Consider the following 24,608-nt stretch of genomic DNA (forward strand, 5'->3'; position numbering starts at 1 on the left):
CAGCCATCACATCCTGATTCTGGAAAGCATGAAAGAGGAAGGGGGAAGGACAAAATCGTCTAATCTCCCAGCAGAGTCACCTTGCTTTTGTCAGCCTTCCCACAGAACCCTAGTCAGTTTACGCCTCTCTGTCAGAACTTGGTCACATGGCCATACCTAGCTGCACAGGAGGCTGGAAAGCCCACCAGCTGCCTTCGCTGAGTAAAGTTTGGGGTCTCTTATTAGGAAGGAGGGGACAGCGGGTGTCATGAGGCAGCTGGTAGCCTCTGCCACAGACTCCCCTCAAAGGGATGCTGGGGTGGATTCCTCCTGGAGAGAAAGATAACTCAGAGCTCTCTTGCAGTTTCTCTGTTACGTTATGACTAGGAGGTGCTATTTTACTGGTACTGAAATGAAATTGTGATGCTCCTTCTTCTGCTTCATGGAACGGATGTAGGTGGCCAATGCTTTATCTTGGATGGAGGTGTTTTATTCCCATTCATTTGATGACTGTGAATAAATGATTCCTTTTCCGTTGGCTCAACAGTGACATTGAAGCCACTGAATTATTTGGTTGCAACCTGCAATTGACTTTATAAGGGAAGCTGAGGCCACTGGCTGGTGCCACGTGGCTTCCCTGTGTCCTGAATGCCACCTTGCCCCTCAGTGGCAAATCACTCTTCCTCCACGTTACTTTGATGTTCAAGTGAAATGACCTCAGCACTAGCTTTTGCTGCCATTTTTTTTTAAAACCAGCAACCACAATTATTGGTAATTGAAAAATCATTTAAATTCTATACTTTAAAAATATTTAGAATTAAAATTTTTTTCAATATGTACCTCATGGGTAAAGCTTAAAATTGAGAAGTTATAAAGGGCTGTTTGGTGAAAATTAAGTTTTTTCCCCTCTCTGCCCCGTATCCTAGCCTCTTGGTTACTGACTCAGAGACACATTTTCTGTGGGCACCGCTTTGTGTATCCTCCCAGTGACTGTCTATACACGTATAAAGCTTTTAGATTTTTTTCCTGTGGTCCCCAAGCCGTGTTCTGAGGCCCTTGGAGTGCTGCAGTGAGCTCACCAGGGCCCTGAGGCGTGTTTTAAGTCTCTGAGGGAGCCTCGTGATGCTCAGCCTTTGCATGAACCAAGCACAATGTGCTTTTACAATTAGGTGACCCCGTATTCCTTCCGATAACTTCATATCTTTGTAAAGCTGGTTTTTTTTAAGTGGTTTCTGTGGTAAAAGTCAAGCACTCCGGAAAATCAGTGTGAAATGGGAAATCGGCGTGGCAGCGGCTGATCCGACCCAGAGAGAAGCTCTGCGTCGGCCGACAGGTGCACATCCTGCCGGCGAGGGGCTGCGGCGATTGTGGAATGAAAGGAAATCTTTTTCTTTCAACTTACGTGTATTTTTTTTTTTTTTTTTTTTTTTTTTTTTTGCAAATGGTGAATTGGTTGTTAGAACATACATACTTACCAAGTTTTTTTGGATCTAACTACTAAATAAACAGAACCATTAGGCATTTCTTTTGGCTTAGGGTTGCTGTGAAAAAAATGCTGGGATCCTTAGGGGTCCTGTGAACTGGGAGAGTTCAGCTAGAAAGATAACTTGCAAAAATATGAAAGCTGGCGAGTTCGGGGTGTAGGCTGATGTGAAAGAGACATAGAGAAGTGGGAGGCAACGGAGTTCTGGATTCTCCAAGAAACACCCTACGGTTCACAACGTGATTCTGGCCTAATTCCATGTGTATATTTTACAATAAAGCTACAAATTTACATAGATACGTAACAACTGCTAATGCATTTAATTAAAAAATACCATATATGGGGCCGGATGCTGTGGCTCACGCGTGTAATCCCTGCACTTTGGGAGGCCAAGGTAGGCAGATCACAAGGTCAGGAGATCAAGACCAGCCTGGCCAACATGGTGAAACCCCGACTCTACTAAAAATACAAAAAATTAGCTGGGTGTGGTGGTGGGCGCCTGTAGTCCCAGCTGCTTGGGAGGCTGAGGCAGGATAATCGCTTGAACCCGGGAGGCAGAGGTTGCAGTGAGCCAAGATGGTGCCATTGCACTCCAGCCTGGCGACAGAGCGAGACTGTCTCAAACAAACAAACAAAAGCATATGTTTGATACATCATAAAAAACAGTGTTAAATATTTACATATTTATGGAGCCTGCCCCAGTTTTCACAAACAGGAGTAAGGAGTTCGGTTCTCTGTGTCTGAAGAGGGGAACTTCCAAGGATCCGCCACTTCGCCTCAGAGAACTCAGATTCCACTGTTTTTAGCTTAGACCAGGTGTTCAAACTTGCTGAGAAATGGACCGAAAATAGGAAATGTGTGCAAAGTTTCGCTAATGGGCTGTTCAGAAACTTCGTCTGCGCCTCTGATAACCAGAAGGTTCAAATAAACTACATCTGCTCTTTCTTTCTGAAGTGGGAGAGAGAATATGTTCTGTGCTGAGGAGGCTTTTCCCCTGTACCTTCTCTTGGAGGGAAATAGTTGGTTAGACATTGCAGCCCTTGGATAGGTCACGTGCCTCCAACAATTACAGTTAATATGGTCAGGCTGAGAGAACTCTGACCTGGGAACCAGGCCCTGGCTTTGTGCAGGGACCATTCATCCCCTCGCTGTCCTTCATAGCTTGGGCATCCTGGGGAAATGGGCAGTCCCGGCCACTTCTCCTCAGATCCCGGGACTACCGTCGAAGCAGAGTTGGGGAAGAATTTTTTTTTTTGAGGTGGAGTCTCACTCTGTTGCCATGCTGGAGTGTATGTAGTGTCAGGATCTTGGCTCACTGCAACCACCGCCTCCCGGGTTCAAATGATTCTCCTGCCTCAGGCTTCCAAGTAGCTGGGACTACAGGTGCGCGCCACCATGCCCAGCTAATTTTTGTATTTTTAGTAGAGATGGGGTTTCACTATGCTGGCCCGGATGGTCTCGATCTCTTGACCTCTTGATCCACCTGCCTTGGCCTCCCAATGTGCTGGGATTATAGGCATGAGTCATGGTGCCTGGCCTTTTGTTTTTTGTATTATTACTATTTTTTAACTTGGGGAAAGCTCTCTTGGGTATTGCCACGTAAGAGCCAAATAGGAAGCAGCAGCTGGGGAGATGGGGCTCCCTCAGGCATGGTTACTCGTAGGTTTTTCAACTAAATATTTTTGGGGTGACGAGACATGATTTAGAGACGTGGAAATCTTAGGTTTTATTAGGGCTGTGGGGTTGTATGTGTTCAGGAGGAACCTTAGATTTGTCCCCTAAATCAGAATGGAGGTTGCCTCTGGTGGACTTTTTCCTAATTTGGATTAAGATTTTTGGGAAAGATCATGCCCCTCTTCCATTCCATTGAATTGAAAATAAAAGTATGGCCGGGTACGGTGGCTCATGCTTGTAATCCCAGTACTTTGGGAGGCCGAGACAGGCGGATCACGAGGCTAGGAGTTCAAGACCAGCCTGGCCAACACGGTGAAACCCCGTCTCTACTAAAAATACAAAAATTAACTGTGCCTGGTGGTGGGCGCCTGTCATCCCAGCTACGCAGGAGGCTGAGGCAGGAGAATCGCTTAAACCCGGGAGGCAGAGGTTGCAGTGAGCTGAGATGGAGCCACTGTACTCCAGCCTGGGCGACAGGGCTAGACTCTGTCTTGAAAACATAAATAAAATAAAATAAAATAAACGTCAACTAAGTGTAAAGAAGCACAGCAATTCTACTTTTTTGCGTCTTCTTAAACACACCGGAGTTGCCAGTTAAAATACAGCGCGGCTCTTTCGATCTCCCTATTGTGCTGTTGTTTTCAGCATGTTGATGTTGGCTTCCTGGAGTCCCATTCACAGACGTTTACAGAGTGTGTGGTGTGTGCCGGGCACAGTACAGGGGCTAGGAACGTGGGCGGTAAGACTCATTTCCTGCTCTCTGAGCTTGCAGTCTAGAAGAATTTGAAGGTCATAACCTCTGAATGCTCAAATTTCACAGAAGACCCCACATGGTACCGTGGTCTTGCAGCCAAAGGGAAGGGGAGAGGGAAGGCACTTTCAGTTGTGTTCGTTTCAGGCGTAGGGAGGAGGTGGTGAAGGTGGCAGTGACGGCGGCTGCTGTTTACCTACCAGATCCTGCACTAGCCTTTAAACTTTATCTTGTTTAATCCACTTTTAACCGTCTTGTGGGGTAGGTAATATGTGTGTCTTACTCATGAGAAAAATGAACTTAGAAATAAATTTACTAGAGTTACATAGCTAGCAAATGCCAGAGTAGGACTTTTTTTTTTTTTTTTTTGAGGCAGAGTCTTGCTCTGTCGCCAGGTGCCAGGCTGGAGTGCAATGGCATGATCTTGGCTCACTGCAACCTCCGCCTCCCGGGTTCAGGCAGTTCTCCTGCCTCAGCCTCTTGAGTAGCTGGGACTACAGGCGTGCGCCACCACGTCCAGCTAATTTTTGTATTTTTTAGTAGAGACGGGGTTTCACCATGTTGGCCAGGTTGGTCGTGATCTCTTGACCTTGTGATCCGCCCACCTTGGCCTCCCAAAGTGCTGGGATTACAGGTGTGAGCCACCGCGCCTGGCCAAGGATTTTTTTTTTTTGTATTTTATTTATGCTCATTGTATTATCTTTAAATGAGCATGTTTTCTGTGGAAAAGAGACAGTAATATCTTGTATGAGCTGAATCTATATACAGAATCACAAGATTTATGCTTCGGTTACTTAACATTGTTATATATACAATATTATAATAAAGAAAGATTCAAGAATAAAGCTCATTCATTCATTATTTTCATTTGTTTAGGGTTCTTTCTCATTTTTGTCTATGAACATAATATAAAGTCTTTACAGTGAAGATGAATTTTATATTTTTAGCATTAACATAGCATAAACGTTTCTGTTTCTACGTAGCCTAAAGTCTAAACTACGATTTAAATAATATTATATTGGGTTGAATACTATTTTTATTAAACATTTAGATTCCAACTTAAAAAGTTATAGATATTGAAGCATTCACATTTTTATAACATATAGAATCTTTCTTTGAATTATATCCTTGAAGTAAATGCCTTTAGTTATGCCTAAACTCACAGAATATTCTTTAAAATGACCTTTTGTCAAATGGCCCTCACTTCTGTAGCTCCCTAGCGGTGCTGTTTGTTTGGCTCTTAATTTTGGTATTTCTGACTTTTACTATTTAGTCTTTTATTAAAACATTGAGACCAGGTGTGGTGGTTCACACGTTTCATCCCAGCATTTTGAGATGCTGAGGTGGCAAGGGTCACTTGAGGCCAGGTATTTGAGACCAGCCTGAGTAACATAGTGAGACCCTGTCTTTACAAAGAATAAAAAAATTAGCCAGGCCCAGCCATCCTCGCTTCTCAGGAGGCTGAGGTGGGAGGATGGCTGGAGCTTGGGAGTTTGAGGTTGCAGTGAGCTATGATCACACCACTGCACTCAAGTCTGGGCAACAGAGTGAAACCCTGCCTCCAAAAAAAAAAAGGCCTAGACTTCATTGTAGCTGTATCTTATTTGTTCATTTCTTACTACAAACTGCCCTACCTTTGGGAATTTAAGAGCAGAGCTGTACACAAACATATACTGGGTTTTTGATTGGAAACATACAAGTAATAACAGTCTGAACCCTTTGGTTCTCAGGTGGCTGCTTCAATAAGTGAAATAACTTTGTCTGTAGAACCCACGTCTCTGTGTGTTCGTGTGCCTGTTTGTGTGCATGTGAGTGGAATATAACTCACTAGCTCTTTGTCACCATAGTTCCAAGCATAAATATACAAACATGATCTGGGATGCTGGCATCCCTGTAAAAGTGATGCTGAAATGTCTATATAAATATTGTGACAAGACATTTCCTTGAGGCTTCATTTAACCTTTACCAGAGATGAGCTGAGCAAAGGTGACAACTTGATGGATAACAGGCTAGAGGAGCTCATCTGTCTTTTTGAGACGGAGTCTCGCTCTGTCGCCCAGGCTGGAGTGCAGTGGCACCATCTTGGCTCACTGCAACCTCTGCCTCCCAGGTTCAAGCGATTCTCCTGCCTCAGCCTCCCGAGTAGCTGGGACTACAGGCGCACGCACCACGCCCGGCTAATTTTTGTATTTTTAGTAGAGATAGGGTTTCACTATATTGGCCAGGGTGGACCTCATGATCCACCCGCCTCGGTCTCCCATAGTGTTGGGTTTACAGGCGTGAGCCACTGCACCTGACCAAGGAGCTCATCTTTCTTACTGAGAATTCTCTGCAGCCAAGGACAATCTGACCGCTCACATTATAGGGCTTCCCGCTTTGTTCTACTATGCAGTAACTCAACACTCTAAGAGAGGGAGAGGGAGATTCTGTTTTTAAGTTATGGCTAACATGTATTGACGACCTATTATATTGCCAGGTCTCTTGTTCTTGTTTATATGCTATTATCTCCATGTGAGAAACGGGAAAATTAAGGCTTAGAGAGTTTGTGACTTGCCCAAAGTGACATTATGTTTTAGAACCAGACTTGAACCTAAGTGCATCAACTCTAAAACCATACTTTCATATTATGATGTTGCAAAAAAAAAAAAAAAAACCAAAAAAACCAAACAACTGTTCCAGCCTATTGTGAAACCAGGAGCCGGTACCTGACGACGGAATTAGCAATCCTTTCCTTTTTAGGAATTTCTGAGACATTTTCTTTCTGGGAAATTCTTTGAGTATCTTGCACATTGGTCTATTTTAAGTGTAAAGCTTTATGAAATGGCTCAATCTTCTTCATACATCAGTCACTGATAAGTAAGTGTTCCCGGCTTAGGAAAGCTGGACAGGGTGCTGTTGCTGGTTCGGGACGATGGCCTGCCCCGTCAGAGGAGCAGGTTGTAGATGTCACCCCCTTGGCATCGCGTCGCCCGGACTCATGGCTTTCCCAGTGAGTGCTGCTTTTCCCAGAGCAGTGTGGGATGCTGCTTTCCTCACTACTTCTGTTTTTGTTTTCTCCTCAGATCTAGATACTGATGACGATTTAAATAGCGACGATTATGAATATGAAGATGAAGCCAAACTTGTTATATTCCCAGATCACTATGAAATAGCACTACCAAATATTGAGGAGTTACCGGCCCTGGTCAGTGAGTGTGCGCGGCGGCTAGCTAGATGCGCGTGACTCTGTGTCAGGTGTGTGTGCGTGTGTGGCGTGTGTGTGTGCAGGGGCAGGGTGCAGGGGCGGGGCGGGGAGAGCGGGTGGACTGAGAGAAGAGCATGAGAATGAGCGTCAACGCGGGCACACCTCTTCTCTTCTCTGACGGGGTCCCGCAGCCTCACGTTTCAGTAGTGCTGGCCTGCACGTGCGCTTACCTCGTCTCTTTTTTTTGAGACGGAGTTTCACTCTTGTCGCCCAGGCTGGAGTGCATGGCGCCATCTCGGCTTACCGCAACCTTCGCCTCCCAGGTTCAAGTGATTCTCCTGCCTCAGCCTCCCGAGTAGGTGGGATTACAGGTGTGCATCACCACGCCTGGCTAATTTTTGTATTTTTAGTAGAGACGGGGTTTCTTCATGTTGGTCAGGCTGGTCTTGAACTCCTGACCTCAGGTAATCCACCCGCCTCAACCTCCCAAAGTGTGGGGATTACAGGTGTGGGCCACCGCACCGGGTCACCTCTTCTGTTCTGTGACGGGGTCCTGCAGCCTCACGTTTCGGTAGCGGTGGGCCTTTTGCTGTTTCTTACAGGCTGACGTTTCGGTAGTGCTGGGCCTTTCGCGCTCTCACCTTGCGTGCTGTTTGGGCCTCGTGGCTCATTAGGCTGGTCTCCAGGTTGGGCTGGCTTCTTGCCTCCTGAATCAGGGGGATGACAGTCTTTTTATCGTGTTTATTATGTGGGCCTTCCATGTAACATGCTCACTGCTGAAACAATAGCAGGGCAGTGACAGAAGAACCAAGCGTTTACAAACCGCAGCTCGGCGGGAGCCCTGGGCGCAGTTTCACTCCCTGTGGGAACGAAGACGACTTTCTAGGTGTTGGATGTTTCTAGTGTGGGTTCCTCCTTCTCTTCCTTCTCTTTTCTTCCTAATCCAGTTTTGTGGAGGGACTTTGATTTTCTCCACTCGAAACTGGAGCTGCTGGGGTGAGACAGGGAGGCAGGTTTGCTTTCCTCTGGTTCTGGCACGCCGGGGTGGGCGTGGCAGGGCGCCCGCGGGGACCCCGACTGCCCCCTGCTCTTGCTCCTTCCCTCTAGTGCCTGTGCGCTGTGCCCGCTTTCCTTTTCTTGTTTCTCGTCTCTCATTTCTTTTCCTCTTTCCACTCTGTGCACACCTTGACTTCCCCTAGCCTGGCCACAGATGGCAGTGGGTCGGGGTGGGTTGAGTTTAGACACGCGGGTCCGTTTTTCCCTCCTTGAACTAGGCCGGAACCAAAGCCAGCTCTTCAGGTCCCAGAGTCTCCTGGAGCTTGTGAGACTCTCTCTGCTGCCATCTGTGCGCTTGCCCCTGCCGAAAGGGGCCATTTGTGCTTGGGGTTTCCTTGTCGTTAGGGACTAAGGTGTCCACCATTCATTCTCTTTTGCCCCAATCTGCCTTATATCTAAGATACAGAAATGAGAATTTTATGTACATTTATTTATCATTCCTCTTCTTTTAGTTCTAAGTGCACAGTGTTCGGTAAGGCACGCGGAATTAAATTACCTTTGCTTTCTCCAATTCCGTGTTGACTCATGTGGCCGTTACCAAGGATAAAATGTATTAGTGGACAGCATGGCCTTACCTCATCCCATTACCTGAAATTATATACTAATGCTTACATTTCTGCAATACTGAGAGTTCTTACCGCCTTGTTTAATATAACTCTATTTCTGCTGTCTGAAGAGAAGACACAGACTGTGAATCAATGTTATGATAAATTCTTTTCCTTTCAGTCCCTCATGAATAAGACTTCATGTTAAAAAAAAGTTAATAAAAAACCTTTTCTTATTGTTGTACTTGGAGGATAATTTGAAATATGAATACTCTTATTTAAAATAAGAGAAATGCCATAGAAACCTGAATCCAGCAAGATATATAATCATTTTTAATATAGAGTCTTTTAGTATTAAGAAATACTTTAAGAATGAGAAAAGAAGAGAGGCTTATTAGGAAGGTGAGGGTGTGGGGATTCCAGGCAAAGCCTGGGCTTACCTCATGGTAGCGGACGGTTTATCTCCCTAGAAGTGACTGTACCTCATGGTGGCGGACAGTTTATCTACCTAGAAGTGACTGTACCTCATGGTGGCGGACGGTTCGTCTCCCTAGAAGTGACCGTACCTTGTGGTGGCGGACGGTTCGTCTCCCTAGAAGTGACTGTGTTTTCTTTTCATGCTTTTGCCACATTTTTGGCAATGACAATTCTCTTTTTAAACTTTTAAGTGACAAAAAGTATTGAGCTCAAAGCATCTCACCAGGTGATTCTTCCTTCATCTCCTGAGCGTCTTAGCGCAGAGGAATTTCAGTTTCAGAGAGTTACTCTGTAGGTTCCACCAGAACGTTAAGCCGCCCCGGGTGATGCTGAGTTCACAGAGTCAGAGCGCGGTGAGCTCAGCAGGGAACTCAGAGCCTGAAATCCAAAGCTTTCATTTTTGACACCAGCAATTGGAGCAGTCGTTTGCTTGTGAATGTTTAACGACGGGCTCCCTGGGGGAAACGCCCTGTTTTGCCTTGTCTGCTGATTCCATGGTGTAAATACTCTCACCATGGCTGATTTCAGGCTGTCAATGTGACATCGCTGAATGTGGTGTTGGAAAGAGTTTGATGGTAGCAGACCGTTACACAGAATTTCCAGCATGCAGCTGACGTGTGTAAAGAAAACCTCCACGCACAGATAAGAAGAAGATACAGTAAAGCAACTAGGAAGTGAAGAATTTTTGATTCCATGTCAGCTTTTCAAAAGCATTTTATTTAGTTGTAAGTTTGTGTGATTTAATGTTTTATAATGACTGTGTTTAGCAGCCACCTTGCCAAATTTCCTAAAATTTAAAGTTGGCCTCTTATGAGCCAGTTTGAGCTAGTTCCAGTGCAGAACTGAACTGGAGTCTTATGAAGCCTTGGGATGGAGCCCGGGCTAGTATCAAGGTCTTTTCACTTCACTTCAGATAACATAACCAGGGAAAAATAATTCACAGTGTGATTATGGGATGATGGATCCTGACCTTCAGCTGTCACCCATAAAAAGGGCCTTTAAATGATTCTGGGTGATATTCTGAAAACACTGGGTCAGTGTTTTATAGGCACAGAAGACTAAGGATGTTTTGCTGGTTGTCAGCCAGAAAGATATTCAAAGACAAAGGAGAAGTATTCTGTCTGAGTCTTGTTCAGAATCAAAGTGCGCTGCAAACCAGAACGCTCAGGGGAGATCTAGGAGAGGCGGAGACCGTCCTAAGGAGGACACAGACGTGATTCAGGTAGTTGGTGAAACAAACAAGGGGGCTATAATAGGTCAGACTGGAAAGATGAGCAGGTGACACACGGCCTCTTTACTGTGGCCTTCCGCCCTCTGCCCCCATAGCAGCCGGGGTGATCTGCTGTGAAAATCAGATCCTGCCCTTCTCCACTCCAAGCTCTCACCACTGCTGACCGATGACACTGGGCTCCTCACAGTCAGGAACGAGGATGAAGTCCTGGCCAGAAGTGCTGAGGTGACATGTCCCTAACCCATAAATCCTGGAAGGGGCTTGTGGTGACCTCAGCTCTCTTTTCTATGGGCACTTGTGAAGGTGATGGGAGGTGAGTTTTCATACTGGAAAGAAAAAGCAAATTATCAACAGCCTTTGTGGCAGAGATAAATGTGAGGATCTCCTCTGAGAGACTTAACTGTATCCTGACCTCTAATGGACTATAAGCTTGTTGAGGCCAGGGACCCCTCCTTGTTCCTGGCTGAGGAGCTCTGTGTCATCCATCAGTAGTGGTCAGTATAACTTTGGAGAGTTTTAAGCTGGGGAAGGATAGGATGTAATTTTCACAGCAGATCACCCTGGCTGCTGTGCAGAGAGGAGGGGCAGGGGCAGAGGAAAGGCCGCTGTGAGGAGGCTGTCGTGCAGCCATGGGGAAACCACGATGGTGGCCAGGACCAGGAGGGCTGGGGTGGGGTGGACACGCAGCTCCCAGGACTTGCCTGTGGGCGAGCTAGGGTGACAAGGCCGCTGAGGGCACTTCCTCCATTGTTCCTCATGTCTTCCTTGGTTCTAGGGTCAGATGCCAGGACCTAGGCACATGGGAAAGTACCACTCAGGGGAAATGGCCAGCTCACTGTGCAGGATATTAGTGATACAGGTGACATATTTTGTCAATTTTTTTTAGCAATTCAGTGGCTTTTATTATATTCAGAGTTGGGCACCCATCAGCACTATCTGATTGTGGAATGTTTCTCTTGACTCACCGAAAACCCCACACCCCACTGTCCTCCAGCCCCTCCTCCAAGCCGAGCCGGCAGCTCTCAGTAATCTGCTTTCTATGTCTGCAGACTTGCCTGGTCTGGGCGTTTCACAAAAACGGCGTCATGTAATATGCTGTTGTTTGTGACTGGCTTTTTCACTTAGAATATCTTTTCAAGGTTTATCTATATTGTAGCACGTATCAATATTTCATTCCTTTTTACTGCCAAATAACATTCTAGTGTACGTACAGCATTTTATCTTACATTTTATTTGTTGTATCCGTAGGCTTTTGTGTTGTTTCCATTATTTTTATTTTTTGTTAAAATTTTTTTTTTGAGACAGGGTTTCTCTCTCGTTGCCCAGGTTGGAGTGCAATGGTGCATTCTCAGCCCGCTACAGCCTCTGCCTCCCAGGCTCAAGCGATCCTCCTGCTTCGGCCTCTTGAGTTGCTGGCGCTACAGATGGATGCTACCATGCCCAGCTAATGTTTGTATTTTTAGTAGAGCTGGAGTTTCACCGTGTTAGCCAGGCTGGTCTCGAACTCCTGACCTCAAGTGATTCACCTGCCTCGGCCTCCCAAAGTGCTGGGATTACAGGCGTGAGCCACTGTGCCCGGCTCCAGTTTTTGACTATTATAAATAATGCTATTGTGAACGATGTGTACAAGTTTTTATGTGGACACATATCTTCATTTCTCTTGGGTGCAGGCCTGTGGTAGAATTACTGGGTCATGTGGTAACTGTTTAACTATTTGATGAACTTCCAAACTTTTCCAAAGCAGCCGTACCAGTTTACCTTGCAACCAGAATATACGTTTTTAAAAGACAGCTGGAAATAGCTTACAACATTAAGCCAATAGCAAATTGGGTAACAGGCATTTGGCCAGGATCAGTCAGGCGGAGAGAAGGCAGAGTCTGTTCCCTCCTCCCCTGCGGTCAGTTGGTGCCGAGCAGGACATCACAGATTTGCTCGTGATGGGGACCGCTCTGGCACAGAGACACCCAGGCATGTTCCCGTCCAGGGTCACATTTGCAGCAGATTAAGAAATGGAGCCAGGCTGCTTCCATGCCATTCGAGTGCCCTTGACCACATGCCGTTGTGTGATGAGTTGAGATGCTGGATAGCTGAGTGTACATTGTTATGAGGGAGGCACACCACTTGGGCAAGTCCTGGGCATTTCTGTATCTGATTTCACCCTTGTAAGTTGTTCGCCCTGCTTGCTAAGTGGTAGGAAGTGTTAAATCTGACCTCTAAGCTTGGGCTTAGAAAATGAATCTAGTTTCTTGCTCCCTGTGCCATTGTCCATAGTTCAGGGACAGACCTAGCTGGATACAGGGCAAGGGCAGGAAAACAGGCTCTTGTTTCTGGGACAGCTGTGCTGTGCGCATTTCTTCAGTTTTAAACTCACATTCTAGTGGATTTGCTATTCACTAGCAAATTGTTATTCTCCCAGACTGTTATTTTATATCACATCTGGGTTTGTCTTACAGGTAACAATTGCTTGCGATGCTGTTCTCAGCTCAAAATCTCCATACAGAAAGCAGGACCCAGACACATGGGAAAATGAATTGCCAGTGTCTAAATACGCCAACAACCTCACCCAGCTGGACAATGGAGTCAGGATTCCTCCAAGGTGAGAGTCAAGTCGCAGAATGGAACTTTACTCCCTAAAACTGGCCAAATGAATATTTGTTTTCTCTTTTTTGAATTGGCAGTTATATTTTTTTCTTACCAGATGCCTTTTATTTTTATTTTTGAGATGGAGTTTCACTCTTGTTGCCTAGGCTGGAGTGCAATGGTGTGATCCTAGCTCACCACAACCTCTGCCTCCTGGGTTCAAGTGATTCTCCCGCCTCAGCCTCCCAAGTAGCTGGGATTACAGGCGTGCGCCACCACCCCCAGCTAATTTTGTATTTTTAGTAGAGACAGGGTTTCTCCATGTTGGTCAGGCTGGTCTTGAACTCCTGACCTCAGGGGATCCGCCTGCCTAGGCCTCCCAAAGTGCTGGGATTACAGGCGTGAGACACCGTGCCCGGCCCCAGATGCCTTTTATTGAAAGTAAATATAAAACTTCTCTCTGAAATTGTCTGTACCTTTGTAGTAGATGCTGAATGTGCCCAGCCCATACCCCGAGCCCTTCCCTGTCCTGAAGCTGCCAGTTGCAAGCACTTGCAACCCTTGGCTCGAGCGCGTTTTCTGTTTGCTGAAGCCAGTACGGCTGGTGCCTGGGTCAGTCAGAAACATCAGAGCGAAGCTTCCTCCCTTCTCCTGGGGCGGCCCTAAACCAGTGGCTGTGGCGTGGGTGGAGTAATACCCCATTTTCCTGCCCCTCCAGGTGGGATACCTGTCTCCTGCAGTTCCCCACGTGGCCTGAGCCCAGTTGCCCCTAGCGTACCTTGGCTCACTGACATATCCTGCAGCAGCTCTGGCCCCTTCTTGTATCTTCCCCTCTTCCTTGGGATCACCTCCCAGACGAGCCATTTTCCTTCACTGCTTTGTCTCAGAGTCTTGTTTTACGGGAATCCAACTCAGAAGTCCTTGGTTGGTGCATTTTGGCTGGAATAGCCTTTGGGCTCCATTCACGTCTCCTCTTACGAGGCGCTGGTGTGATTACAGAGGCAGATGGATTGGGAATGTCTCTGATTCGGTTGAATCCTGACAGTTGCACTGTGTTCACCTGCTGTGTGGTCTCGGGAAACGAGGGTGACTTCTGGGCCTCCGTTTCTCCGTTTGTAAAAACAGTGATGCCGAAAGGTGTTTATTGGGATTAAATGATGAGACTTCTGGAAGGTATTTGGCACATAGTTGGCATTTAGCATTTAGTCAAATTGGTTTCCTTTCTAACTAATTTAGATTTGCAGTGGAGTCAGGTTTTGTATAAACTAGTTGTAGTCCATGTGATTAATGCTTTAGGACTCTAGCCATTTATACACACAAGATCCTTAATATTTTAAACTTGGTCAGGCTCCTCTGTTCCATGGAGGAACTGCAAGGAAATGGGCTCCTGTCCTAGCACCAACTCGTGTGTCAGTTTTCGAAAGTAAAAAAGCCCCTCAGAGCTGCTGGAGGGGCCAGCGCACATCTGGGTGGCGGGCAGGCTGCTGAGTGATCCTGCTGCTCTGGGGGAGAAACAATTTATTTGTTTTTTGAGACAGAGTCTTGCTCTGTCACCCAGGCTGGAGTGCAGTGGCATGATCTCAGCTCACTGCAACCTCCACCTCTCAGGTTCAAGCAGTTCTCTGCCTCAGCTTCCTGAGTAGCTGCGATTACAGGTGCGTGCCACCACGCCTGCTATTTTTTGTATTTTTAATCGAGACAGGGTTTCGCCATGTTGTCCAGGCTGGTCTCGAACTCCTGACCTCAGGTGATCTGCCTGTCTCAGCCTCCCAAAGTGCTGCGATTACGGGCATGAGCCACCGCGTCTGACCAACAGTGTTTTAAGGGGAGAACATAGGAATCACCAGTCGGTGGTTCCACTGCACCTCTGCTGTGACCTGCCTGCTGGAAACGCTCTGTTGTCTTAGATGTGAATTTTTAAACGATGCTCTCTGGCTGTTCTGACCGCTCTCCAATGGCTTTGCAGTGGTTGGAAGTGTGCCAGATGTGACCTGCGAGAAAACCTGTGGCTGAATCTGACTGATGGCTCTGTCCTGTGTGGAAAGTGGTTCTTTGACAGCTCTGGGGGCAATGGACACGCGCTGGAGCATTACAGAGACATGGGCTACCCGCTAGCCGTGAAACTGGGAACCATCACTCCTGACGGGGCAGGTGAGTGTGCCTTTACTGACTTGAGGACACGCGCTGGCTTCCTCTTAGGTTTGACCGATCCCCGAATCCAGGTGGTTGGAGCGTGTAGGCTCTGGATTCAGACAGCCCAGGATGGTGGTATATTCTGAGAATGCATCATTAGGTGATTTCCTTGTGTGAACATCGCCGAGTATACTTGGACAAACTTAGATGGCGTAGCCTCCTTCACAGCCAGGATCTACGACGTGGCGTGTTGCTCCTCAGCTACGAACCTGTCCAGCTCAGCACTGTGCTGACTGCTGTGAGAACACAATGGTAAGTATTTGTATATCTGGACATATCGAAACCCGGAAACGCTACAGCAGCAATGTGGTATCACGTGGAAAATGCTCTCCTGCACAGGGTACCTTCCGTGAATGGAGCAGGCAGAGTGCAGCTGCCCTGCATCAGTGGGTGGGTGAGTGGGGAGTGAATTCAGTGTTCGGTACTGCAGATTCACCTTACACTTGGCTGCACTGCATTTATGAATAATAAATTAACCTCTTACTGTAATGTTTTTACTTCATAAACGATCTTTTTAACTTTTGGACATTTTTGTAGTAACACTTAACTTAAAACACAAATACATTACACAGCTGTACAATTTTTTTTTTTTTGAGACAGTCTCGCTCTGTCACCCAGGCTAGAATGCGGTGGTGTGATCTCGGCTCACTGCAACCTCTGCCTCCCAGGTTCAAGCGATTCTCCTGCCTCAGCCTCCCAAGTAGATGGGATTACAGGTACCCACCACCACACCTGGCTAATTTTTGTATTTTTAGTAGAGATGGGGTTTCACCACATTTTCCAGGCTGGTCTCGAACTCCCGACTTCAGGTGATCTGCCAGCCTCGGCCTCCCAAAGTGCTGGGATTGCAGGTGTAAGCCACTGCACCCAGCTAAGGAAGTTTTGTATTTTCATCTTGATTATGCAACAAACAGAAACTCAGTGTAACATCTGTAGAAAACAGAGATGAAGGTTTAGATAAATTAATACAAACTAGTAGTAATACCTCCCTCTAGACTAGTCCCTGTTAGTAATGTAGATATTTCACTTCCGTCTTTTTTTTTTTTTTTTTTTTTTGAGACGGAGTTTCGCTCTTGTTACCCAGGCTGGAGTGCAATGGCGCAATCTCGGCTCACCGCAACCTCCGCCTCCTGGGTTCAGGCAATTCTCCTGCCTCAGCCTCCTGAGTAGCTGGGATTACAGGCATGCGCCACTGTGCCCAGCTAACTTTTGTATTTTTAGTAGAGACAGGGTTTCACCGTGTTGACCAGGATGGTCTCGATCTCTTGGCCTTGTGATCCACCCACCTCGGCCTCCCAAAGTGCTGGGATTACAGGCTTGAGCCACCACGCCCGGCCTTCCGTCTTTTTTTAAAGAGTTAATCGATTCACACATATACACACACGTACACACACACATCCACCTCACATTTTTACAAAAGTTGGATCATACTGTATAAAGTTTTATTACTTATTTTTTCTATTTAACATTATGTTTTTCTATGTTATTAAATATTCTTCAGTATTTTATGATGGTTTCATAAATTATTTCACTATTCAGTGAGTGTTACAATTTTTTTTCTATTTTGATGAACATCCTTGAATATATGCAAATTTTTTGTGTTTGTCTAGTTATTTATTTAGAATAAATTTCTATGACAAAGAGTTGCATCTTCTAAATTTTCAGTTGTCAAGATTCTCTTTTAAACAGTTGTAATAATTTCCATTCTCATCAGCAGTATATGACAGTATCCATTTCAACAAATCCTTGACAACTTTTTGTATTAAGACTTAAAGAAAGTAACCTTTGCTAATCTGGCATCTTGTTTTAATTTGCATTACTAGTGAGGCTGAATATTTTTCTTAGTATTCTTGGCCATTTGTAGTTCTTTTTTGCGAGTTTCTTGGGCCAATTTTCTTGTAGGTTTAGGTTTTTAAAAATTGTTTTTTAAGAACTCTTTGATTATTAAGAATTATCTTCCATAGTTGTCGTTGTTTTGTGAAGAAGAAAGCACCTTTAAGGTTTATCTTGTCGTAGAATTGACAGGATTTGAATACGTACTTCTGTGTCATCATAGAACATATAAAACATTGGCGGCAGCAATGCAGATCGCACACGCCGTGATGAGGGTTGTGAATTCATTTAGCTAAAATAACGTTGACTGAAAAAGATCAGGCTTCGATTCCTGCATGTGTTGTGCAGAGTTGGTTTTAATAAAAGTGATTATTTTCTGCCTAATTGTAATTTCATATTAGTTTATGGGATATATACATTCTATTTTGGTTTCCTTTAAGTCTGTTTAATAGACAGCTAGCTGTAACTTACTGTTTATTTAAAAGCCACATAAATTTAAAAAAACCTGCTTAAAGCTTTCTTAAATGTGTAACGATGAGTCCTGTGGACACTGAGGCCCGGGGTAGGGTGCCCTCTGTCTGGGGTAGCTGTCTCCTGGTGAAGGTTCCATGACTGACGGTTTGATCGTCCACACGCGCTGGGGTCACGCAGGCCAGCTCAGCACACAGGAGACAAAGCCTCAAAGCCAGGGCGTTTGTTTTTCAGTTCACGATGAGAGCCACACTGCCGGTAAGTAGGACGTTGATGTCCGCTTGGTCAGTGCATTCCTTCCCCGTGGGAAGCGGAATTATATTTAGAAGATTGCTTGGTGAATGTGGGATCCAAGAAGGTTTGGACTCGAGCATTTAATGGTAGTGTGATCTCATGACTGATTTCCTTTCCCACGATAAGGATATATTTGTCCTCTGAGACACTGCTCCTCATCCTTGGGGTTTCAACTTAGACTTAGTTTTTCAAAGAAGCTGTGGTCCCTCAGTCTAGGCCAGAGTGTGGCGTGCGTAGGAAGAACGGGCCCCGTATGAAACCCTACTCCGTGTCCCCATGGGTACAGCAACAAACAGACAAGAAACAGTTCGCTACATGAACAAACAAAGAGCTTTCCAATCGGGAGGACACATTGTTCTGGCGAGGCGAGGACGAGGTTCTTGGTGGAAAGGGTAGAGCAGGACGCAGGCAGGATAGGGTGTGTTTTTCTTCTATCAGGAAACCAGTTTACCCAGAAGACGCTTTGGTGAATTAGGTGATTGGAGGAGAGTCTTCCTGAGGTGCCCAAGACAGCTGTGAAATTGCCTATTCCATCAGCTCTGCGAGCACCTCAAGGTGATCTTTCTTCTTCGGTTTTCCTTACCCCTGACCTGGCCATAAGCTCGCTTGAGTGTCCCCAGCCCCAGTTGTGGATTCGGGGCATGGAGTACTTCATCTTAGTCCCTGGAGTGTCCCCAACCCAGTTGTGGAATCGGGGCATGGAGTACTTCATCTTAGTCCCTGGAGTGTCCCCAGCCCAGGTGTGGAATCGGGGCATGGAGTACTTCATCTTAGTCCCTGGAGTGTCCCCAGCCCCAGTTGTGGATTCGGGGCATGGAGTACTTCATCTTAGTCCCTGGAGTGTCCCGAGCCCCAGGTGTGGAATCGGGACATGGAGTACTTCATCTTAGTCCCTGGAGTGTCCCCAGCCCAGGTGTGGAATTGGGGCATGGAGTACTTCATCTTAGTCCCTTGAGTGTCGCCAGCCCCAGGTGTGTAATCGAGGCATGGAGTACTTCATCTTAGTCCCTGGAGTGTCCCTAGCCCAGGTGTGGAATCGGGGCATGGAGTACTTCATCTTAGTCCCTTGATTGTCCCCAACCCCAGGTGTGGATTCGGGGCATGGAGTACTTCATCTTAGTCCCTGGAGTGTCGCCAGCCCAGGTGTGGAATCGGGGCATGGAGTACTTCATCTTAGTCCCTGGAGTGTCCCCAGCCCAGGTGTGTAATCGGGGCATGGAGTACTTCATCTTAGTCCCTGGAGTGTCCCCAGCCCCGGTGTGGAATCGGGGCATGGAGTACTTCATCTTAGTCCCTGGAGTGTCCCCAACCCCAGGTGTGGAATCGGGGCATGGAGTACTTCATCTTAGTCCCTGGAGTGTCCCCAGCCCCAGGTGTGGAATCGGGGCATGGAGTACTTCATCTTAGTCCCTGGAGTGTCCCCAGCCCCGGTGTGGAATTGGGGCATGGAGTACTTCATCTTAGTCTCTGGAGTATCCCGAGCCCAGGTGTGGAATCGGGGCATGGAGTACTTCATCTTAGTCCCTTGAGTGTCCCCAGCCCAGGTCTGGAATCGGGGCATGGAGTACTTCATCTTAGTCCCTTGAGTGTCCCCAGCCCCAGGTGTGTAATCTGGGCATGGAGTACTTCATCTTAGTCCCTGGAGTGTCCCCAGCCTAGGTGAGGATTCGGGGCATGGAGTACTTCATCTTAGTCCCTGGAGTGTCCCCAGCCCGGGTGTGGAATCGGGGCATGGAGTACTTCAACTTAGTCCCTTGAGTGTCCCCAGCCCAGGTCTGGAATCGGGGCATGGAGTACTTCATCTTAGTCCCTTGAGTGTCCCCAGCCCCAGGTATGTAATCTGGGCATGGAGTACTTCATCTTAGCCCCTTGATTGTCCCCAACCCCAGGTGTGGATTCGGGGCATGAAGTACTTCAACTTAGTCCCTTGAGTGTCCCCAGCCCCGATGTGGAATCAGGGCATGGAGTACTTCATCTTAGTCCCTGGAGTGTCCCCAGCCCAGGTGTGGAATCGGGGCATGGAGTACTTCATCTTAGTTCCTGGAGTGTCCCCAACCCCAGGTGTGGATTCAGGGCATGGAATACTTCATCTTAGTCCCTGGAGTGTCCCCAGCCCAGGTGTGGAATCGGGGCATGGAGTACTTCATCTTAGTCCCTGCAGTGTCCCCAGCCCAGGTGTGGAATCGGGGCATGGAGTACTTCATCTTAGTCCCTGGAGTGTCCCCAGCCCCGGTGTGGAATCGGGGCATTGAGTACTTCATCTTAGTCCCTGGAGTGTCCCCAGCCCGGGTGTGGAATCAGGCATGGAGTACTTCATCTTAGCTCTGGCCTGGTCTGGGCCCCTCCTGTGTGCCTCTGCGGTCCTTCGTGCTCCTTCCTCAGGGTAGTTTTCACGAGACCCTGTGACAGTTTATTGAATGATGGCCACCCAGGACAGCAGAGCCTAATGCTGCATTTCTTGGGTGCTGTTATATCTACCATCTCTTAGTGTCCCTCACACATAGTAGGCGCTCAGCAAATATTATGCAACAAGCAAATGGAGGAAAACACGCCAACAACATCTGCTTCCGTTTTGGAGGCTGTGTTTTGATGATGGCTTCGGCCAGGATTTGAGGCCAGCCTGGGCAGTATAGTGAGACCCTGTCTCAGAAATTGACAGAAGGAAGAGAATATTGGCTCCTCTGATTGACCGTTTTTCTTTTCTTTTTTCTATTTTATTGACATCTTTTTCCTCTTCCTGACTGCAGTCTAGTCTCTGTTCTGGCAGTTATCACTGGCTCTCTCTCTCTCTCTTTTCCTTTTCCTTTTTTTTTGAGGCAGGATCTCCCTCTGTTGTCCAGGCTGGATGACCTCCTGGGCTCAAGGGAGCCTCTGAGCTCAGCTTCCCACGTGCGGGGAGCACAGATGCTTGTCAACACCCCATATTTTCTTTTCATTTTTTGTAGAAATGGAGTCTTACTATGTTGCCCAGGCTGGCCTTGAACTCCTGGGCTCAAATGATCCTCTTGCCTTGGCCTCCCAAAGTGCTGGGATGATAGATGTGAGCCACTGTGCCTAGCCCTGTTCTCCCTCTCTCTCTTTTTTTAAACTGAGACAGGGTCTCACTATATTGCCCAGGCTGGTCTCCAACTCCTGGGTTCAAGCTATCCTCCTGCCTCAGCCTCTAGAAGTCCAGGGATTACAGCCTGTTCTCTCTTTGAAGAGATTCTTCCTGCTGGCCTGATGCGTTTTGCGTTTATTTTGCTAGTGTAGTTGCAGAGTCGTCCTGTGTTTCTTATTTCCTGTCTGTGGTGGACGGCTTAGAGACACACAGATGTGTGCTGGTGGGGCATGGAGTTGGGGTGACAGAGCTGCACTGACCCTTGCTTGGCGTTTGACCAGGAGCTTTGCTTTCTCTCCACTTGTGAGAGATCACCAAAGCTGGCTTCCCTAGCTTTTTTTTTTTTGAGACAGTCTCTCTCTGTCACCAGGCTAGAGTGCAGTGGCACGATCTCGGCTCACGGCTTCCTCCGCCTCCCAGGTTCAACTGATTCTCCTGCCTCAGCCTCCCGAATAGCTGGGATTATAGGCAGGTTTCACCACACCCGGCTAATTTTTGTATTTTTAGTAGAGATGGGCTTTCACCGTATTGGTCAGGCTGGTCTCGCACTCCTGACCTCAGGTGATCCACCCACCTCGGCCTCCCAAAGTGCTGGGATGACAGCAGTTTTAACACAGGACTTGTCAAAGGATATCTTTACCTCCTCTCCCTTCTACTTTCCTGTAGGGGAATCTAGAGGGAGAATCTGGATTCCTGCATTTTCTGAGGCCTAGGAAAGGGCATTAAGTAACGTGACTAAAGCATGCGCTCCTTCACACCAAGCCAGCATTTCTTGTCAGACCATTTGAAATATTAAACTTTAAACTTAGGAGGGAAGAGACTTATTTAACATGATGTCCTCAGGATATGTACGTATTTGGCATTCAGTTAATAGTTGCTGACCACAATGAATGCGTGATTGGCAGGGATGACCCATGCCAGGCACGCTAGTCCTAGCAGTGTACCATTCAGCAGCGTCACATTCATCTCTGGGAATTACTTAGAAAACCTTTTTTCCATCAAAATGTAATACATTTAGACAAAACAGAAGAGAGAGAAAAAAAGAAATCTTCCCATTCAGAGATTACAAATGGTTATTACCACTTTGATCTGGTTTCTTAGAGATTCTCAGCCTTGCTCCTGGTTCATTTCTCTCTGTCTCTGCTCTCTAAGCTTTTCCTTAATTAATCTTTTTTTATTATTATTTTATCCTTGATTAAGCTTACTGCAGATACTGTTTTCTAGCAGGCTTATCACACAAATGCGATATTCTTGTTCAAAACTTTTTTTAAAGTCCTTTTTCTTCTGCTGCTGGATTGCTGCCTTACGTTCTTCCTGGTTTAGTTTGTCATTTAACTTGAAACGATGACAGGTTTACTTCTGAAATGAACGCAGTTACTCATGAGACGCTGCTTGGGCTGTTCCTGGGAGGATCCCTCTGAACTTCCTGACCGTGGTCTTGGCTTCAGGTTTTAGGCCAAGTTGGGGAACGTGAAGGGTGATTCTTGTCAGCAGTTGCCTGGTTACTGCCGCAGTTTCTGCGCTAAGACCTGCGTTTGCTGAGGTGAGGTCGGGAATGAAACGAGCTTCCCGGCAAAGAACGTACAACGCAGCGTGTTCAGCCACGGAGGCCACTGGAGACTTCCTTCTCTGACTGCGTATTTATAAATGCTTCATGATTACCAAGTTTGACGGTCACAGTTCATTTGCAGGTTTCCTGTATGTTACTCACTAAACTGCTTTTGTCTGTGGGATGAGAAATAGCTGTAGCGTTTGACCAAGTCAGGTCATATCTTTGGAGCACTGAATAACGGGAGGTATGAAACGTGATTTTCTCAGTGTCACCAGAGCCTAATGCGTTACGAATGGTGGAGGGCTGTGTGGTTCTCACTGATTCCAAAATCCCAGGCCAGTGCCGCTCGTTCACTTGCGGCAGTTCTATTATTCCAAATACAGCCCTGGTCATCGGGGGCTTAAAGGCGTAAGTCTTCAGACTATCTCCCTGAAGTAAAGCGCCCAGGGAGTGCCATTTGCACCTTCTGGCTAGTATTCGAGTGGAATTTTTTGGTCCCCTGTCATAGAGCAAAAATACTATTGATGTATTTGTTTCAAGTTACTAGTTCAAAGGTTTTTGCTTGTTTTATTAATATTTAATTTTTGGGGGAATTTTCTTCTTAATTGGGCTGAGATTTTGTCTTTTGTTTTGCTTTTGGGAGCACTGAATTATATTTAAAAAATATGAGGGCTGCTATCCACACTTATAATGGGCCCCCGGGGGAAGAGGAGCAGAGAAGAAAGCTATACAGTGTTTCACTTAGTAATATTTTCTTTTGGGAGCAGTGAGTCTCCGTATACCTGGGTGTGGGACAGAAGTTCCCCATAGCTTCTGTGCATCGCTTTTCTTCCCCTGCTGACGTTCCAGGGCGTGGGACTTACACTGTCCCAAAGAATGTTATCTCCAGATCCATCTTCCGTGTTAGAGATTTTGGTTTTCAAATCTGAGAGTGAAGAAATTGTGGGTGTTGACGCTTCATTCCTTTTAAGGGCCTAGGGGGCTTCTTCACCAAGTCTGTTGGTGTCCTGTTCTGATACATAAATAGATATTTTCTTTTTTTCTTTTTCCTTCTTTTGAAACACTCTTTTTTTCTCCCTTTTTTTTTTAGAGACAGGGTCCCTCTCTGTCCCCCAGGCTACAGTGCAGTGGCATCATCGCAGCTCACTGTCCCCCAGGTGTAGAGTGCAGCGGCATCATCGCGGCTCACTGTCCCCCAGGTGTAGAGTGCAGCGGCATCATCGCAGCTCACTGTCCCCCAGGTAGAGTGCAGCGGCATCATCGCGGCTCACTGTCCCCCAGGTGTAGAGTGCAGCGGCATCATCGCGGCTCACTGTCCCCCAGGTAGAGTGCAGCGGCATCATCGCGGCTCACTGTCCCCCAGGCTAGAGTGCAGCGGCATCATCGCAGCTCACTGTGGCCTCCAGTGGTCCTCCTGCTTTGGTTCCCCCAAGTACTGGGATTATAGATGTGAGCCACCGTGCACGACTGGTGTTCTGATATACCTGTGTATTGCGCAGATATAAATATTGTGCTGTAGAGGGAAGAAGACTGGGCCAGGAGTTGGACTAGCTGGGTTCTGGGCCACATGTGGGATTTAAGGCAAAAATCACCTACCCTTGAGGAGCCTCTTTTCCTCATCTGAGGATGGGCTTGGAGATGTCTGTTCTGTGTTTGTTGCCACACTGTGTGTGAGGATGGATAGGGCAGCGCGTTGGACGGTTTTGGAAAACTAAACAGTCCTCCAACCCCACTGTGCACCCAGGATCTTGTTAAAAATGCAGATTCTCATTCAGTAGGCTTGGGCGGGGCCCAAGATTCTGGATGTCCAGTGAGCTCCCAGGTGAGGCTGCTGCTTTGAGTCCCTGCCCCCCACTTTGAGAAGACAGGTTCAGTCAGAAGCCTCCTGTTGTCAGGTGGGATTAGATCCTGAGGAAAGAGTCCGCCCCCCTCAGCACAGGGTTTAGCAACACTGGTGCCTCTCAGCCTGCTGGGATGTGGAGCCCTGGGGCAGCAGGGCCGGGCGGGACGGCTGAGTCCTCGGTATACCTGGAATACCAAGTATGCTCATTTTCTATGTGTGCTACGAGGCGAACCCACTCGCGGGGTGCCACAGTCCTCACAGACCTCTCACGGGCTCTGTGAGGAGTGGACAGGAAGGTAGGAAAGAAGGGAGGCTGGGCAGGCGGGACGCGGAGGCGCGAGGGGCGGGCGGGACGCAGGGGG

General features: G+C 47.1%; 1 protein-coding gene across 3 annotated transcripts in view; it reads left to right on the plus strand.

The window, feature by feature from the left end:
- USP13 (ubiquitin specific peptidase 13) overlaps positions 1-24,608 on the plus strand; it is a 154,544-nt gene that overhangs the window by 44,824 nt on the left and 85,112 nt on the right. For 2 of the 3 annotated variants that reach the window (XR_010338916.1, XM_064366828.1), the window contains 3 exons: positions 6,950-7,071; positions 12,834-12,976; positions 14,927-15,111. Coding sequence is in view for 1 of the 3 variants with exons in the window: in XM_064366828.1 (XP_064222898.1) it covers positions 6,950-7,071; positions 12,834-12,976; positions 14,927-15,111 (450 nt within the window). In the remaining 2 variants the exon portion in view is untranslated. Of the gene's footprint in view, positions 1-6,949; positions 7,122-12,833; positions 12,977-14,926; positions 15,112-24,608 lie in introns of those variants that run through there. The other variant, XR_010338917.1, reaches the window with a different exon arrangement.

The sequence above is a fragment of the Aotus nancymaae genome, unplaced genomic scaffold, assembly GCF_030222135.1.
Source record: "Aotus nancymaae isolate 86718 unplaced genomic scaffold, 86718_ANA_hifiasm-v0.15.2.pri h1tg000067l, whole genome shotgun sequence".
NCBI classification, from domain to species: Eukaryota; Metazoa; Chordata; class Mammalia; order Primates; family Aotidae; genus Aotus; species Aotus nancymaae.